Below are 20,227 nucleotides of genomic sequence, written 5' to 3' on the forward strand. Positions count from 1 at the left end.
TCACACACGCCGATTCAGCGATGTCAGCAGGAGTCCAGCGACGAAATAAAGTTCTGGACTTTCTTCAGCGACCAACGATCTCCCAGCAGGGGCCTGATCGTTGGTCGCTGTCACACATAACGATTTCATTAACGATATCGTTGCTACGTCACAAATAGCAACGATATCGTTAACAATATTGTTATGTGTGAAGGTACCTTAAGAGAGGAAAGACAATGTCCTTCCTATCCACTAGAGGATCATGGATGACATTCTGATTGCCAGATGCCAAACTCTGTCGCTGAGGCCATTCAGTTTTCACCCAATGCTCTGCTGTAGCTCTACTGTCCCAGTAGCACAGAAAACAAGGGTGTTATCATAACAAATGGGAATTATGCATGTTCAAAGAAAACAAACATATTCTCACATTTATTGGGAGACTAAATGAAAACTAAATTTACCTTAGTGAACCGTATAAACCGGCACTTTTCATACACTACTTATATTTATCATGGAATTCATTAAAATGGGCTATATACCTATAGCGCAAAAACGTGATGTGATAGAGAAATTATAAGATCAGATTTGAATTCAGCACCCTCAAATTAGTCTAAAACTGTTCTTAAAGTCCATGCCAGAAAACGTTTTGTGTTTTTTTTGTAGACCAGTGTTATCTATCTGTGTGTAATGGATTGTGGGTTGGACAAGTGTAAAAGAGGAGGTTGGACAAGAAATGACATCACAAATCTTTTTTTTTTTGTTCAATAATACATCTTTATTTAGCTTTAAAAAAAACGCATCAAATCCACACAAAAAATGCACCTGTGTTTTCTGTCAAGAGATGCGGATTCAGTGCAGAAAAATCCGCAGGCAAATCTGCAACGTGTGCACACAGCCTAAGGATACACAGACGTTAATTTCACTGCACTCCCGATGCAATAGCATCAGGCCTATTTCTATTATTAATATAATTATCACTATTTTATATTATTTGTATCACTTAATCCTGAGCAGAATGAATTCCACTGTTTCGCTGCTACATGTTACGATGGGGATTATGGTCACTTGTGTCCTTACTTGTAGCAGACAATCAGCGCCAGATAACTCGCTGCTTTCTATAAAATCTATAAATCATTTGCTCCTGTACCCTGAAAAACAGCTACACACAATAAGATCTCCACAGCCAAACTACACAGTACAATGCCACAACATACGATGCCCCTACAGCCCTCCTACATAGTACAATGCCCCCACAACATACGATGCCCCCACAGCCCTCCTACATAGTACAATGCCCCCACACACAGTACAACGCCACAATGTAGGATGCCCCCCACAACGTAGGATGCCCCCACAGCCCTCCTACATAGTACAATGCCCCCACAACCCTCCTACATAGTACAATGCCCCCACAACGTAGGATGCCCCCACAGCCCTCCTACATAGTAGAATGCCCCCACAACCCTCCTACATAGTACAATGCCCCCACAACATAGGATGCCCCCACAGCCCTCCTACATAGTAGAATGCCCCCACAACCCTCCTACATAGTACAATGCCCCCACAACGTAGTATGCCCCCACAGCCCTCCTACATAGCAGAATGCCCCCACAAACCTACATAGTACAATGCCCCCACAATGCAGGATACCCCCACAGACCTCCTACATAGTAGAATGCTCCCACAATGTACGATGCCCCCACAGCCCTCCTTCATAGTACAATACCCACACACAGTACAACGCCACAACGTAGGATGCCCGCGCAGCCCCACAGCACAATGCCCCCACGACGTACGATGGTCTATAGCCCCAGCCACACACAGTAGAATGCCACAACATAGGATGCCCCCACAGACCCGCAGTATGATGCCACAACGTACGATGCCTCCACAGCCCTCCTACATAGTACAATGCCCCCACACACAGTACAATGCCACAACGTATGATGCCCCCACAACGTACGATGCTCTACAGCCCTAGCCACACACAGTACAATGCCACGATGTAGGAGGCTTCCACAGCCTCAACCACACAGTACGATGCCCCCACACAGTACAATGCAGGATGCCCCAAAGCCCCAGCCACACACACAGTACAATGCCCCGCCAGCCAGAGTACGATGCCCCCCACAGCCCCAGCCACACAGTACGATGCCCCCACAGTACGATGCCCCCACTCACAGTACAATGCCACAACATAGGATGCCCCCACAGCCCCAACTACACAGTACGATGACCCCACAGCCCCAACCACAGACAGTACAACGCACCCACGACCCTCCCAGAGTACAATGCCACAACGTAGGATGCCCTCACAGCCACACACAGTACGGTGCCCCCACAATGTGATAATCCCACAACATACAATGCTCTACAGCCCCAGCCACACACAGCACGATGCCCCCACAGCCCCAGACAGTACAATGCCCCCACAGCTCCCTAACATAATTCAATGGCCCCACAGACAGTATGATGGATCTCACAGCACCAGTCTCCACCATATATTGGGTTGCCGATAGGGTTGCCTCCTCCACTTTATTTTGTGAGTCGGTAGGGTCGCCTCCTCCACCATATATTGGGTCGTCGGTATGGTTGTCTTCTCCACCATATATTGGGTCGCTGGTAGGGTTGTCTCCACCATATATTTGGAAGTCTGTACGTTTGCCTCCTCCACCATATATTGGGTCGCTAGTTGGGTTGTCTCCTCCACAATGTATTGGGTTGCCGATAGCGTTGTCTCCTCCACCATATATTTGGAAGTCTGTACGTTTGCCTCCTCCACCATATATTGGGTCGCTGGTTGGGTTGTCTCCTCCACAATGTATTGGGTTGCCGATAGGGTTGTCTCCTCCACCATATATTGGGAAGTCGGTACATTTGCCTTCTCCACCATATATTGGGAAGTCGGTAGTGTTACCTCATCCACATATATTGGGAAGTCGGTAAGGTTGCCTCCTCCACCATATATTGGGAAGTCAGTAGGGTTGTCTCCACCATATATTAGGTTGCTGGTAGGGTTGCCTCCTCAACCATATATTCGGAAGTCGGAAGGGTTACCTCTTCCACCATATATTGGGAAGTCGGTAAAGTTACTTCCTCCACAATATATTGGGAAGTCAGTAGGGTTGTCTCCACCATATATTGGGTCGCTGGTAGGGTTGCCTCCTCCATCATATATTGGGTCGCTGGTAGGGTTGCCTCCTCCACCATACATTGGGAAGTCGGTAGGGTTGCCTCCTCTACCATATATTTGGAAGTCGGTATGTTTGGCTCCTCAACCATATATTGGGAAGTCGGTAGGGTTGCCTCCTCCGCCATATATTGGGAAGTCGGTAGGGTTGTCTCCTCCACATATATTGGGTCGCTGGTAGGGTTGTCTCCATCATATATTGGGAAGTCGGTAGGGCTGCCTCCTCCACCATAAATTGGGTCGCTGGTAGGGTTGCCAACTTGACTTTTTTTTTTTCTGGACAGCCCCCAAAAATTTTTATTGACACATTGAAAAATCATTATGGCTGTAAATGGTACATATCTACAATATATAATTATGACATGAAGACAATAGCTGCATTCACTCTAAAATTATGAGAATTAGTCAAAATAATCTGATTAAATTTCTTCAGATTAAAAGAAATAAAAATCATGGCCACCTTCAGTTTTTTTTACAGACGAGGCAAAAATTGCCATTATTTTATAAACTCTCCTGGAATTTCTGGACGGTTGGCAAGTTTGGTCGCTGAGAAAGCGATCACATGGTGCAGCCCGTAGGCCGCAATTTTCAGGCACTTTGGCTACCTCAGTGCAGATGCCAGAGGACCGGATATCCAGCGTGCTTGCCCTATGCCCAGGTCTGATGTACACTGTGTACATAGATTTGAGTTACTGCTAGTTATGTCCTTCTTGGCTAAAATATTTCTCAAAATTATTAAGAGCATTTTAACCCCTCTGTAAAATATGTAGTGTGACCTCTGCCGAAGCCCGTCCTATGGAGTAGTGCAACTGATGGCCCTTTAACCCCTTCATGACCCAGCCTATTTTGACCTTCATGACCTGTCCATTTTTTGCAATTCTGACCAGTGTCCCTTTATGAGGTAATAACTCAGGAATGCTTCAAAGGATCCTAGCGGTTACGAGATTGCTTTCTCGTGACATATTGAGCTTCACGTTAGTGGTAAATTTAGGTCGATAATTTTTGCGTTTATTTGTGAAAAAAACGGAAATTTGGCGAAAATGTTGAAAATTTCACAATTTTAAAAGTTTGAATTTTTATTCTGTTAACCCCTTCCCGACCCATGACGCCACGTAGGCGTCATGAAAGTCGGTGCCAATCCGACCCATGACGCCTATGTGGCGTCATGGAAAGATCGCGTCCCTGCAGGCCGGGTGAAAGGGTTAACTCCCATTTCACCCGATCTGCAGGGACAGGGGGAGTGGTAGTTTAGCCCAGGGGGGGTGGCTTCACCCCCTCGTGGCTACGATCGCTCTGATTGGCTGTTGAAAGTGAAACTGCCAATCAGAGCGATTTGTAATATTTCACCTATTATAACTGGTGAAATATTACAATCCAGCCATGGCCGATGCTGAAATATCATCGGCCATGGCTGGAAATACTAATGTGCCCCCACCCCACCCCACCGATCGCCCCCCCAGCCCCCCGATCTGGCCGGTACACTGCTCCGGCTTCCCTCAGTACAGGGCTCCGCTCCCCCCCGTGCTCCAATCACCCCCCCGTGCTCCAATCACCTTCCCCGTGGTCCCCCCCACCCCATCATACTTACCGATCCAGCCGGGGTCCCGTCCGTCTTCTCCCTAGGCGCCGCCATCTTCCAAAATGGCGGGCGCATGCGCAGTGCGCCCGCCGAATCTGCCGGCTGACAGATTCGTTCCAAAGTGCATTTTGATCACTGAGATAGATTATATCTCAGTGATCAAAATAAAAAAAATAATAAATGACCCCCCCCCTTTGTCACCCCCATAGGTAGGGACAATAAAAAAATAAAGAAATTTTTTTTTCCACTAATGTTAGAATAGGGTTAGGGTTAGGGGTAGGGTTAGGGTTAGAGCTAGGGTTAGGGGTAGGATTAGGGTTTCGGTATGTGCACACGTATTCTGGTCCTCTGCGGATTTTTCCGCTGCGGATTTGATAAATCCGCAGTGCTAAACCGCTGCGGATTTATGGCGGATTTACCGCGTTTTTTCTGCGCATTTCACTGCGGTTTTACAACTGCGATTTTCTATTGGAGCAGTTGTAAAACCGCTGCGGAATCCGCACAAAGAAGTGACATGCTGCGGAATGTAAAACGCTGCGTTTCCGTGCAGTTTTTCCGCAGCATGTGTACAGCGATTTTTGTTTCCCGTAGGTTTACATTGAACTGTAAACTCATGGGAAACTGCTGCGGATCCGCAGCGTTTTCCGCAGCGTGTGCACATACCTTTAGAATTAGGCTATGTGCACACGGTGCGGATTTGGCTGCGGATCCGCAGTGGATTGGCCGCTGCGGATTCGCAGCAGTGTTCCATCAGGTTTACAGTACCATGTAAACATACGAAAAACCAAATCCGCTGTGCCCATGGTGCGGAAAATACAGCGCGGAAACGCTGCGTTGTATTTTCCGCAGCATGTCAATTCTTTGTGCGGATTCCGCAGCGTTTTACACCTGTTCCTCAATAGGAATCCGCAGGTGAAATCCGCACAAAAAACACTGGAAATCCGCGGAAAATCCGCAGGTAAAACGCAGTGCCTTTTACCCGCGGATTTTTCAAAAATGGTGCGGAAATATCTCACACGAATCCGCAACGTGGGCACATAGCCTTAGGGTTAGGGTTGGAATTAAGGTTGTGGTTAGGGTTGGAATTAGGGTTGTGGCTACAGTTGGGATTAGGGTTAGGGGTGTGGGGGGGTTAGTGTTGAAGTTAGAATTGAGGGGTTACCACTGTTTAGGCACATCAGGGGTCTCCAAACGCAACATGGCGCCACCATTGATTCCAGCCAATCTCGTATTCAAAAAGTCAAATGGTGCTCCCTCACTTCCGAGCCCTGACGTGTGCCCAAACAGTGGTTTACCCCCACATATGGGGCACCAGCATACTCAGGACAAACTGCGCAACAATTACTGGGGTCCAATTTCTCCTGTTACCCTTGTGAATCTAAAAAAATGCTTGCTAAAACATAATTTTTGAGGAAAGAAAAATGATTTTTTATTTTCACGGCTCTGCGTTGTAAACGTCTGTGAAGCACTTGGGGGTTCAAAGTGCTCACCACACATCTAGATAAGTTCCTTTCGGGGTCTAGTTTCTAAAATGGGGTCACTTGTGGGGGGTTTCTACTGTTTAGGCACATCAGGGGCTCTGCAAACGCAACGTGACGCCCGCAGAGCATTCCATCAAAGTCTGCATTTCAAAACGTCACTACTTCAATTCCAAGCCTCGGCATGTGCCCAAACAGTAGTTTACCCACACATATGGGGTATCAGAGTACTCAGGAGAAACTGGACAACAACTTTTGGGGTCCAATTTCTTCTGTAACCCTTGGGAAAATAAAAAATTCTGGGCTAAATAATTATTTTTGAGGAAAGAAAACGTATTTATTATTTTCACGGCTCTGCATTATAAACTTCTATGAAGCACTTGGGGGTTCAAAGTGCTCACCACACATCTAGATAAGTTCCTTTCGGGGTCTAGTTTCCAAAATGGGGTCACTTGTGGGGGGTTTCTACTGTTAAGCCACATCAGGGGCTCTGCAAACGCAACGTGACGCCCCTAGAGCATTCCATCAAAGTCTGCATTTCAAAACGTCACTACTTCACTTCCGAGCCCCGGCATGTGCCCAAACAGTGATTTACCCCCACATATTGGGTATCAGCGTACTCAGGAGAAACTGGACAACAACTTTTGTGGTAAAATTTCTCCTGTTACCCTTGGGAAAATAAAAAATTGCAGGCTAAAAGATCATTTTTGAGAAAATAATTTTTTTTTTTTTTTTTCATGGCTCTGCGTTATAAACTTCTGTGAAGCACTTGGGGGTTCAAAGTCCTCACCACACATCTAGATTAGTTCCTTTGGGGGTCTAGTTTCCAAAATGGTGTCATTTCTGGGGGATCTCCAATGTTTAGGCACACAGGGGCTCTCCAAACGTGACATGGTGTCTGCTAATGATTGGAGCTAATTTTCCATTTAAAAAGCCAAATGGCGTGCCATCCCTTCCGAGCCCTGCCGTGCGCCCAAACAGTGGTTTACCCCCACATATGGGGTATCAGCGTACTCAGGACAAACTGGACAACAATATTTGGGGTCCAATTTCTCCTATTATCCTTGGCAAAATAGGAAATTCCAGGCTAAAAAATAATTTTTGAGGAAAGAAAAATTATTTTTTATTTTCATGGCTCTGCGTTATAAACTTCTGTGAAGCACCTGGGGGTTTAAAGTGCTCAATATGCATCTAGATAAGTTCCTTGGGGGGTCTAGTTTCCAAAATGGGGTCACTTGTGGGGTTGCTCCAATGTTTAGGCACACAGGGGCTCTCCAAACGCGACATGGTGTCCGCTAACAATTGGAGCTAATTTTCCATTCAAAAAGTCAAATGGCGCGCCTTCCCTTCCGAGCCCTGCCGAGTGCCCAAACAGTGGTTTACCCCCACATATGAGGTATCGACGTACTCGGGAGAAATTGCCCAACAAATTTTATGATCCATTTTATCCTACTGCCCATGTGAAAATGAAAAAATTGAGGCGAAAAGAATTTTTTTGTGAAAAAAAAGTACTTTTTCATTTTTACAGATCAATTTGTGAAGCACCTGAGGGTTTAAAGTGCTCACTAGGCATCTAAATAAGTTCCTTGGGGGGTCTAGTTTCCAAAATGGGGTCACTTGTGGGGGAGCGCCAATGTTTAGGCACGCAGGAGCTATCCAAACGCGACATGGTGTCCGCTAACGATGGAAATAATTTTTCATTCAAAAAGTCAAATGGCGCTCCTTCCCTTCCGAGCCTTACCATGTGCCCAAACAGTGGTTTACCTCCACATGTGAGGTATCAATGTACTCAGGAGAAATTGCCCAACACATTTTAGGATCCATTTTATCCTGTTGCCCATGTGAAAATGAAAAAATTGAGGCAAAAAGAATTTTTTTGTGAAAAAAAAGTACTTTTTCATTTTTACGGATCAATTTGTGAAGCACCTGGGGGTTCAAAGTGCTCACTATGCATCTAGATAAGTTCCTTGGGGCGTCTAGTTTCCAAAATGGGGTCACTTGTGGGGGAGCTCCAATTTTTAGGCACACGGGGGCTCTCCAAACGTGACATGGTGTCCGCTAAAGAGTGGAGCCAATTTTTGATTCAAAAAGTCAAATGGCGCTCCTTCCCTTCCAAGCCCTGCCGTGCGCCCAAACAATGGTTTACCCCCACATATGTGGTATCAGCGTACTCAGGACAAATTGGACAACAACTTTCGTGGTTCAGTTTCTCCTTTTACCATTGGGAAAATAAAAAAATTGTTGCTAAAAGATAATTTTTGTGACTAAAAAGTTAAATGTTCATTTTTTCCTTCCATGTTGCTTCTGCTGCTGTGAAGCACCTGAAGGGTTAATAAACTTCTTGAATGTGGTTTTGTGCACCTTGAGGGGTGCAGTTTTTAGAATGGTGTCACTTTTGGGTATTTTCAGCCATATAGACCCCTCAAACTGACTTCAAATGTGAGGTGGTCCCTAAAAAAAATGGTTTTGTAAATTTCGTTGTAAAAATGAGAAATCGCTGGTCAAATTTTAACCCTTATAACTTCCTAACAAAAAAAACTTTTGTTTCCAAAATTGTGCTGATGTAAAGTAAACATGTGGGAAATGTTATTTATTAACTATTTTGTGTCACATATCTCTCTGGTTTAACAGAATAAAAATTCAAAATGTGAAAATTGCAAAATTTTCGCCAAATTTCTGTTTTTATCACAAATAAACGCAGAATTTATTGACCTAAATTTACCACTAACATGAAGCCCAATATGTCACGAAAAAACAATCTCAGAACCGCTAGGATCCGTTGAAGCGTTCCTGAGTTATTACCTCATAAAGGGACACTGGTCAGAATTGCAAAAAATGGCAAGGTCTTTAAGGTCAAAATAGGCTGGGTCATGAAGGGGTTAAACCAGAGATATGTCACACAAAATAGTTAATAAATAACATTTCCCACATGTTTACTTTACATCAGCACAATTTTGGAAAGAAAATTTTTTTTTTGCTAGGAAGTTATAAGGGTTAAAATTTGACCAGCAATTTCTCATTTTAACAACAAAATTTACAAAACCATATTTTTTAGGGACCACCTCACATCTGAAGTCAGTTTGACGGGTCTATATGGCTGAAAATACCCAAAAGTGACACCATTTTAAAAACTGCACCCCTCAAGGTGCACAAAACCACATTCAAGAAGTTTATTGACCCTTCAGGTGTTTCACAGCAGCAGAAGCAACATGGAAGGAAAAAATGAACATTTAACTTTTTAGTCACAAAAATGAACTTTTAGGAACAATTTTTTTTATTTTCCCAAGGGTAAAAAGAGAAATTGGACCCTGAAAGTTGTACAATTTGTCCGGAGTACGCTGATACCTCATATGTGGGGGGAAATCACTGTTTGGACTCATGGCAGGGCTCGGAAGAGAAGGAGCGCCATTTTACTTTTTGAATGAAAAATTAGCTCCAATCTTTAGCGGACACCATGTCGCGTTTGGAGAGCCCCTGTGTGCCTAAACATTGGAGATCCCCCACAAGTGACCCCATTTTGGAAACTAGACCCCCCAAGGAACTTATCTAGATGTGTGGTGAGCACTTTGAACCCCAAAGTGCTTCACAGAAGTTTATAACACAGAGCCGTGAAAATTAAAAATCATTTTTCTTTCCTCAAAAATTATTTTTTAACCCACAATTTTGTATTTTCACAAGGGTAACAGAGAAATTGGACCCCAAAAGTTATTGTCCAGTTTGTGCCGAGTACGCTGATACCCCATATGTGATGGGAACCACTGTTTGGGCGCATGGCAGAGAATGGCAGAGCTTGGAAGGGAAGTAGTGATGTTTTAAAATGCAGACTGATGAAATGGTCTGCCGGTGTCATGTTACGTTTGCAGAGCCCCTGATGTGCCTAAACAGTAGAAACCCCCCACAGGTGACCCCATTTTGGAAACTAGACCCCCAGGGAACTTATCTAGATGTGTGGTGAGCACTTTGAACCCCCAAGTGCGTCACAGAATTTTATAACGCAGAGCCGTGAAAATAAAAAATCATTTTTGTTCCCACAAAAATAATTTTTTAGCCCCCATTTTTTTTATTTTTCCAAGGGTAACACGAGAAATTAGACCCCCAAAGTTATACAATTTTTCCTGAGTACGCTTATGCCCCATATGTTTGGGTAAACCACTGTTTGGGCGCACATCGGGGCTCGGAAGGGAGGGAGCACCATTTGACTTTTTGAATGCAAGATTGGCTGGAATCAATGGTGGGGCCATGTCATGATTGGAGACCCCCTGATGTGCCTAAACAGTGGAAACCCCTCAATTCTAACTCCAACACACCCTTAATCACAACCCTAACCCCAACACACCCCTAACCCTAATCTTAACCCTTACTCTGGTTCCAACCCTAAGGCTATGTGCCCCACGTTGCGGATTCGTGTGTGGATTTTTCAGCGTTTTTGAAAAATCCGCAGGTAAAACGCACTGCATTTTACTTGTGGATTTATTGTTTTCTGTACGGATTTCACCTGCGGATTCCTATTGAGCAGGTGTAAAACGCAGCAGAATCCACACAAAGAATTTACATGCTGCGTAAAATACAACGCAGGGTTTCCGCACCATGGGCACTGCGGATTTGGTTTTCCATAGGTTTACATGGTACCATAAACGTGATGGAAAACTGTCACGAATCCGCAGCGGCCAATCCGCACCGTGTGAGCATAGCCTAATTCTAACCCCAATTGCAACCTGAACCCTAGTGGAAAAATATATTTTCTTTATTTCATTATTTTCCCTACCTACGGGGGTGATAAGGGGAGGCTTTTACTTTTTTTTTTTAATTTTGATCAGTTATAGATTCTATCACAGTAATCAAAATGTACCTGGAATGAATCTGCTGGCCGATTCGGCGGGTGCATTGCGCTTGCCATTTTGGAAGATGGTGGCGCCCATCGCTGAAAATAGACAAACACCGGGAGGGACGAGACAAGGTCGTTTCCCCCCCCCCCCCCGGGCTGAAGTACCACTCACAGGTTCCTGCAGGTCGGGTGAAATGTTAGTTGACCCTTTCAACCGATCTGCAGGGACACGATCCTGCCATGATGCCACATAGGCGTCACAGGTCGGGAAGGGGTTAATAAACATCCATTAAAAAAATGTCCTATATGACTTCTCCAAGTGACCAGGCTGTACGGGCCACAGAGCGGAAAGTGGCCACAGAAGGCCGACCTACACAGAGAAACACCGCCGGGACCTAAGAAATTGGTTACATAAGCGATTATCATGGTTTTATTTTTTTTAAATTTACTGTATTTTTCACACCATAAGAGGCACCCCAAATTTGTCAGGAAAACATTTTTTGATAAAATGAGGATCTTAGTTTGCATTTATGGTAGCTAACATGGGGAGCGGTGGATTGGGGTCACAGGAGGCAGAGTACATGCTGCAGGCCCTGGGTGGGAGAGGATGTCCCAGAACGGCAAAGCTGCGGGTCCTGGGCTGGAAGTGGTCGGCTTCAGGAAACCAGCCGCCTCAGGCCACGTGAGATTGGGATCTCGGCTGCCTCGCCCCACTTCTGCTAATGGTTTCCTGCAGCAGGGACCCTGCCTCCTGTGACCCCCACTCCACAACTGTGCCCCCCATATAAGCTATATCCAGACTACAAGACACACCCCAAATTTGGGGGTAAAAATTGCCTTTTCTAGTCAGAAAAATATGCTACATGCTGCTGAGGACAGGAAATAAAATGTCAGTGAGATCTGAATGATTAGTGCTGGTCTACTGGTGAGGACTTTGCTGTGGATTGTTTCCCAACAAATTGCAATGTGTGAACAGACCCCGAGCTTTAGAAATAAAAATTCAACCCATAGTTCTCAAACAGTTTTATTAAAAACCACAAAGAAATACAAAAAAGGATAAAACTATATATTTATACTGCAGACTGTGAGCCCTCGCGGGCAGGGTCCTCCCTCCTGTACCTGTTAGCGCCTTCTGTTGCTCATGCTTATTGTACTTGACTATATTTGCCCCCCGTTTTCTCATGAAAAGCACCATGGAATAAATGGCGCTATAAAAATGTATACGGCCGGCGTCACACTAGCGAGCTTTATGGACGTATGAGAGGCGCAAAAACTACGCTTTGCACACGGACCAATGATTCTCTATGGGGCAGCTCCTATCTGCCGTATATTTCTCAGCCGTATTTTACGGGTGTAGAAAATCGCAGCATGCTGCGTTTGTCAGCGTATTGTGCAAAAAATCCGCCAATGAAAGTCAATGGGGGCGAGAAAAATACGGATTACACACGGACCAGCCGGCAATTCAGTGCGGTGTACAGTAAAATCACGCTGACAGGTACTGTGATACTGTGAAGAGATTTGTGACTGAAACAGAGCACAGAGTTCATGCAGATAAAGGCATAATGAGGATGTTTCTGCTAAACACATTCATGGGATTAAGAGAGCAGCTGCCAAAATACCATCACAAAGCAGCATATTTGAAGCTGCTGGTGCCTCTGGAGTCCCTCGAACCTCAAGGTGTAGGATCCTTCAAAGGCTTGCTGTGGTGCATAAACCTAATATTCAGCCACCCTTAAACAGTGTTTAGAAGCAGAAATGGTTAAAGTGGGCCCAGACATACATGAACACTAATTTCCAAATAGTCTTGTTTACTGATGAGTGTCAAGCAACCCTGGATGGTCCAGATGGATGAAGTAGTGGATGGTTGGTGGATTGCCACTATGTCCCAACAAGGCTGCGACGTCAGCAAGGAGGTGGAGGAGTCACATTTTGGGCCAGAATGACGGGAAAACAGCTGGTAGGATGCTTTAAGGTTCCTGAAGGTGTGAAAATGACCTCTGCAAAGTATTTCGTTTCTGACTGACAACTTTCTTCCATTGTCTAAAAAGCAGAAACGTGCCTTCAGGAGCAAAATCATCTTCATGCTGACAATGCCCCATCTCATGCTGCAAAGAAACCTCTGAGTCATTGGCTGCTATGGGCATAAAAGGAGATAAACTCATGGTGCGGCCGCCATCTTCAGCTGACCTCAACCGTACAGAGAACCTTTGGAGAATCATCAAGCAAAAGATCTATGAGGGTGGGAGGCTGTTCACATCAAAACAGCGGCTCTGGGAGGGAAGAAATACAAGCAGAAACTCTCCAAAAACTCACAAGTTCAATGGAGGCAAGAATTGTGAAGGTGAAATCAAAGAAGGCTCCTATGTTAACATGTAACTTGGCCTGTTAGGAGGTTTTGGAGTTTTTTTGTTCAGTGAATGTGACCTCCTAATGCTGCAAATTCCACAAATGAGCATTTTCAGTTCTTTGACCCCCTTCTGACCTCGGACGGGATAGTACGTCCGAGGTCAGATCCCCTGCTTTGATGCAGGGCTCCGCGGTGAGCCCGCATCAAAGCCGGGACATGTTAGCTGTTTTGAACAGCTGACATGTGCCCGTAATAGGCGCGGGCAGAATCGCGATCTGCCCGCACCTATTAACTAGTTAAATGCCGCTGTCAAACGCAGACAGCGGCATTTAACTACCGCTTCCGGCCGGGCGGCCGGAAATGACGTCATCGCCGACCCCCGTCACATGATCGGGAGTCGGCGATGCGTCAGGATGGTAACCATAGAGGTCCTAGAGACCTCTATGGTTACTGATCACCGGTGGCTGTGAGCGCCCCCCTGTGGTCGGCGCTCACAGCACACCTCCATTTCTGCTACATAGCAGCGATCAGCAGATCGCTGCTATGTAGCAGAGGCCATCGTGCTGTGCCTGCTTCTAGCCTCCCATGGAGACTATTGAAGCATGGCAAAAGTAGAAAAAAAAAGTTAAAAAAAGTGAAAAAAATAAAAAAAATATAAAAGTTTAAATCACCCCCCTTTCGCCCCAATCAAAATAAATCAATAAAAAAAAAATCTACACATATTTGGTATCGCCGCGCTCAGAATCGCCCGATCAATTAAAAAAAAGCATTAACCTGATCGCTAAACGGCGTAGCGAGAAAAAAATTCGAAACGCCAGAATTACGTTTTTTAGGTCGCCGCGACATTGCATTAAAATGCAATAACGGGCGATCAAAAGAACGTATCTGCACCAAAATGCTATCATTAAAAACATCATCTCGGCACGCAAAAAATAAGCCCTCAACCGACGCCAGATCACGAAAAATGGAGACGCTACGAGTATCGGAAAATGGCGCAATTTTTTTTTTTTAGCAAAGTTTGGAATTTTTTTTCACCACTTAGATAAAAAATAACCTAGTCATGTTTGGTGTCTATGAACTCGTAATGACCTAGAGAATCATAATGGCAGGTCAGTTTTAGCATTTAGTGAACCTAGCAAAAAAGCCAAACAATAAACAAGTGTGGGATTGCACTTTTTTTGCAATTTCACGGCACTTGGAATTTTTTTCCCGTTTTCTAGTACACGACATGCTAAAACCAATGATGTCATTCAAAAGTACAACTCGTCCCACAAAAAATAAGCCCTCAGATGGCCAAATTCACGGAAAAATAAAAAAGTTATGGCTCTGGGAAGGAGGGGAGTGAAAAACGAACACGGAAAAACGAAAAATCCCAAGGTCATGAAGGGGTTAAAACATATCAAATGTATAGAAATTCTACTGTGCCTAATAATTTGGAGCAGTGCATTTTGAGTTTTTATTTATTTTGGAGATTATACTGTTATTATTGGGAGGTTTCTTCAATAAAATTCGATGAATAATCTAAAGGGTGATGACTTTCATTAGACTGACTGTCATTTGCACCGACCATTTAGGAAAACCCGAGAAAAATATCATATGCATAATAATTTGGAACACAGTGTATCTATGTAATTTTTCATACAGCGCTAAATAGCAGAAAAGGCGGTAAACCCGACAGGATATGACACATGGTTACATGCAGTAAACCATTTCATATCCCTTATTTTTGTACATATTCCTCACTAATAATGTTCCAAGTGTCTGTGTGCAAAATTTTGGAGTTCTAGCTGTTGAAATAAAGGGTTACATCATGGAAAAAACTGGCGTGGGCTCCCGCGCAATTTTTTCCACCAGAGTGGGAAAGCTGGTGACTGAGGGCAGATATTAATAGCCTGGAAAGGGACCACGGTTATTCCCCCCCCCCCAGCTAAAAACATCTGCCCCCCAGAAAAGGCACATCAGGAAGATGCGACTATTCTGGCACTTGGCCACTCTCTTCCCACGCCCCTGTAGCGGTGGGATATGGGGTAATAAAGGGTTAATGTCACCTTGCTATTGTAAGGTGACATTAACCAGGTAAATTAGGCTACTTTCACACTAGCGTCGGAATCTCCCCGTCGGGCAGAGATTCCAACGCTAGCGTTTGATGCGCCGCACAACAGGTGCAGCGGATGCATTTCTCCGGCGCATCCGCTGCCCCATTGTGAGGTGCGGGGAGGTGGGAGCGGAGTCCCGGCAGCGCATGCGCGGTTGGAAAAAGCGGTCTGTCAGGAGCAAAAAACGTTACATGTAACGTTTTTTGCTCCCGGCGGTACGCCACAACACGGCGCAACCGTCGCACGACAGTTGCGACGTGTGGCAAAGCGTCGCAAATGTTAATCTATGGGGCAAAAACGCATCCTGCAAACAACTTTGCAGGATGCGGTTTTTGCCATAAACGACGCATTGCGACGTCTGGCAAAAAATGCCAGTGTGAAAGTAGCCTAATGGAGAGGCGTCAATTATGACACCTATCCATTATTAATCCAATAGAAGTAAATGGTTAAAGGGACTGTCACCTGAATTTGGAGGGAACAATCTTCAGCCATACGGGCGGGATTTTCAGGTGTTTGATTCACCCTTTCCTTACCCGCTGGCTTCAATATTGGATTGAAGTTCATTCTCTGTCCTCCATAGTATACGCCTGCGCAAGGCAAGATTACCTTGTGCAGGCATGTACTACGGAGGACAGAGAATGAACTTCAATCCAAAATTGCAGCCAGCGGGTAAGGAAAGGGTGAATCAAACACCTGAAAACCCCGCCCCTATGGCTGAAGATTGTTCCCTCCAAATTCAGCTGACAGAGTCCCTTTAATAAAACACACACACATTAGGAAAAAAGTATTTTATTGAAATACACAGGGTGTTGTAATAGTTTATTATACTCTCAATCCAATTGAAGACCCTTGTAACCTGAAACAAAGTTAAAATAAAAAAAAAAAAAATATCCCATACCTCTCCGATGCTCAGTCATATCCCACGCTGTAAATCCATCTGAAGGGGTTAAATAATTTTACAAGCAGGACCCTGCCTGTAAAAATTGGGGAATGACTGGGAAGTAGCTACCTAGACTTGCGGGGCTGCGCCCCCTGCTGGCATAACCTCAGATTAACTCCAGCATGGAAATTTTTCTGAATATTTTCTCACGCTTGAGTTCATCTGAGGTTATGCCAGCAGGGGGCGCAGCACCGCAAGTCTATGTAGCTTTGTTCCCCTGTTAGGCTACGTTCACACTAGCGTTATGCTAGTGTGCGTCGGGCGACGCACGCGTCATGCGCCCCTATACTTAACATGGGGGACGCATGCATTTTTGTTTGTTGCGTTGTGCGACGCATGCGTCTTTTTTGCCGCAAGCGTCGGACCAAGAAAACGCAACAAGTTGCATTTTTCTTGCGTCCGATTTTCGGCAAAAAACGACGCATGCGTCGCAAAACGCAGCGTTTTTGCGTGCGTTGTGTCGCCGACGCAGCAACGCACAACGCTAGTGTGAACGTAGCCTTAGGCTACGTTCACACTAGTGTTTTTTTTCAATACGTTGCAATGTGTCGTTTAGGGGAAAAAACGCATCCTGCAAAGTTGTCTGCAGGATGCGTTTTTGCCTCATAGACTAACATTAGCGACGCATTGCCACACGTCGCAACCGTCATGTGACGGTTGCGCCGTGTTGTGGCGGACCGCTGGGAGCAAAAAACTTTACATGTAATGTTTTTTGCTTCCGACGGTCCGCCATTTCCGACCACGCATGCGCGGGGCCGGAACTCCTCCCCCACCTCCCCTCACAATGGGGCAGCGGATGCGCTGGAAAAATGCATCCCCTGCCCCCGTTGTGCGGCACATTCACTGCTAGCATCGGTAACCTGGGGCCGACGCTAGTGTCAAAGTAGCCTTATGCTGTCTCTGCAATTCAGCACGTGTTGATTTTTTATGTCTCCGTCCTTTCCTCACACTGCTCCACGGTGCGGCCCCTCGGTCCTCTCCTCACACGGCTCCACGGTGCGGCCTCTCGGTCCTCTCCTCACACGGCTCCACGGTGCGGCCCCTCGGTCCTCTCCTCACACGGCTCCACGGTGCGGCCTCTCGGTCCTCTCCTCACACGGCTCCACGGTGCGGCCTCTCGGTCCTCTCCTCACACGGCTCCACGGTGCGGCCCCTCGGTCCTCTCCTCACACGGCTCCACGGTGCGGCCCCTCGGTCCGCTCCTCACACGGCTCCACGGTGCGGCCCCTCGGTCCTCTCCTCACACTGCTCCACGGTGCGGCCTCTCGGTCCTCTCCTCACACGGCTCCACGGTGCGGCCTCTCGGTCCTCTCCTCACACTGCTCCACGGTGCGGCCCCTCGGTCCTCTCCTCACACTGCTCCACGGTGCGGCCCCTCGGTCCTCTCCTCACACTGCTCCACGGTGCGGCCCCTCGGTCCTCTCCTCACACGGCTCCACGGTGCGGCCCCTCGGTCCTCTCCTCACACGGCTCCACGGTGCGGCCCCTCGGTCCGCTCCTCACACGGCTCCACGGTGCGGCCTCTCGGTCCTCTCCTCACACGGCTCCACGGTGCGGCCCCTCGGTCCTCTCCTCACACGGCTCCACGGTGCGGCCCCTCGGTCCTCTCCTCACACGGCTCCACGGTGCGGCCCCTCGGTCCTCTCCTCACACGGCTCCACGGTGCGGCCCCTCGGTCCTCTCCTCACACTGCTCCACGGTGCGGCCCCTCGGTCCTCTCCTCACACGGCTCCACGGTGCGGCCCCTCGGTCCTCTCCTCACACGGCTCCACGGTGCGGCCTCTCGGTCCTCTCCTCACACGGCTCCACGGTGCGGCCTCTCGGTCCTCTCCTCACACTGCTCCACGGTGCGGCCTCTCGGTCCGCTCCTCACACTGCTCCACGGTGCGGCCCCTCGGTCCTCTCCTCACACGGCTCCACGGTGCGGCCTCTCGGTCCTCTCCTCACACTGCTCCACGGTGCGGCCTCTCGGTCCGCTCCTCACACTGCTCCACGGTGCGGCCCCTCGGTCCTCTCCTCACACGGCTCCACGGTGCGGCCCCTCGGTCCTCTCCTCACACTGCTCCACGGTGCGGCCCCTCGGTCCTCTCCTCACACGGCTCCACGGTGCGGCCCCTCGGTCCTCTCCTCACACTGCTCCACGGTGCGGCCCCTCGGTCCTCTTCTCACACGGCTCCACGGTGCGGCCCCTCGGTCCTCTCCTCACACGGCTCCACGGTGCGGCCTCTCGGTCCTCTCCTCACACGGCTCCACGGTGCGGCCTCTCGGTCCTCTCCTCACACTGCTCCACGGTGCGGCCTCTCGGTCCGCTCCTCACACTGCTCCACGGTGCGGCCTCTCGGTCCTCTCCTCACACGGCTCCACGGTGCGGCCCCTCGGTCCTCTCCTCACACGGCTCCACGGTGCGGCCCCTCGGTCCTCTCCTCACACGGCTCCACGGTGCGGCCCCTCGGTCCGCTCCTCACACGGCTCCACGGTGCGGCCTCTCGGTCCTCTCCTCACACGGCTCCACGGTGCGGCCCCTCGGTCCTCTCCTCACACGGCTCCACGGTGCGGCCCCTCGGTCCTCTCCTCACACGGCTCCACGGTGCGGCCCCTCGGTCCTCTCCTCACACGGCTCCACGGTGCGGCCCCTCGGTCCTCTCCTCACACTGCTCCACGGTGCGGCCCCTCGGTCCTCTCCTCACACGGCTCCACGGTGCGGCCCCTCGGTCCTCTCCTCACACGGCTCCACGGTGCGGCCTCTCGGTCCTCTCCTCACACGGCTCCACGGTGCGGCCTCTCGGTCCTCTCCTCACACTGCTCCACGGTGCGGCCTCTCGGTCCGCTCCTCACACTGCTCCACGGTGCGGCCCCTCGGTCCTCTCCTCACACGGCTCCACGGTGCGGCCTCTCGGTCCTCTCCTCACACGGCTCCACGGTGCGGCCCCTCGGTCCTCTCCTCACACGGCTCCACGGTGCGGCCTCTCGGTCCTCTCCTCACACGGCTCCACGGTGCGGCCTCTCGGTCCTCTCCTCACACGGCTCCACGGTGCGGCCTCTCGGTCCGCTCCTCACACGGCTCCACGGTGCGGCCTCTCGGTCCTCTCCTCACACGGCTCCACGGTGCGGCCCCTCGGTCCTCTCCTCACACGGCTCCACGGTGCGGCCCCTCGGTCCTCTCCTCACACTGCTCCACGGTGCGGCCCCTCGGTCCTCTCCTCACACTGCTCCACGGTGCGGCCCCTCGGTCCTCTCCTCACACGGCTCCACGGTGCAGGCTCCCGGTCCTCTCCTCAAACAGTTCCACCGTGCGGCCCCTCATTTCCCGCTTCTCTTCTCCAGCAACCTCAGCTCAGCATCAGCAAAATGCAGCTTCCTGCTCTCGGGTCTTCATTTTCAGTGGCTTGGCCCCGCCCCTTCCGATGACGTCATTGCCTCAGGAAATAAACTCCGGAGTCAGTCTACTCCGTTGTAGTCGCTCCCGCAGTGGGTGCCGCTATTGTCTCTGGTGTCAGCCGCCGCACACAGGACGTCTTCACACGGCTGCGGCCTCTCTGCGGTATCAGGTGAGGTGACAGCAGCCAGGACTCGGGCGCAGCTCTCACACAGTCTGTGCAGTCATGGCTTCCTCTCTCTCAGGCACAGAGTGGCCGGTTGTCCGGTGTTCTGCTCCCTCCCTGCAGTCTGTGTGTCCTCCCCGCGGTCCGCACACTGTCAGGACGGAGGCTCCGCCCCCTTGTCTCCTCTGGAGGAGGGACCGCCCCCTTGTCTCCTCTGGAGGAGGGACCGCCCCCTTGTCCCCTCTGGAGGA

General features: G+C 48.7%; 1 protein-coding gene across 1 annotated transcript in view; it reads left to right on the top strand.

The window, feature by feature from the left end:
• The window catches only part of LOC138637973 (zinc finger protein 91-like), a 207,656-nt gene that overhangs the window by 140,750 nt on the left and 46,679 nt on the right, over positions 1-20,227 (top strand). Inside the window, exon 11 of the mRNA XM_069726895.1 lies at positions 19,759-19,982. Within this exon, the coding sequence (XP_069582996.1) occupies positions 19,759-19,982 (224 nt within the window). The remainder of the gene's footprint in view (positions 1-19,758; positions 19,983-20,227) is intronic.

This window comes from Ranitomeya imitator, chromosome 5 (genome assembly GCF_032444005.1).
Source record: "Ranitomeya imitator isolate aRanImi1 chromosome 5, aRanImi1.pri, whole genome shotgun sequence".
Taxonomy (NCBI): domain Eukaryota; kingdom Metazoa; phylum Chordata; class Amphibia; order Anura; family Dendrobatidae; genus Ranitomeya; species Ranitomeya imitator.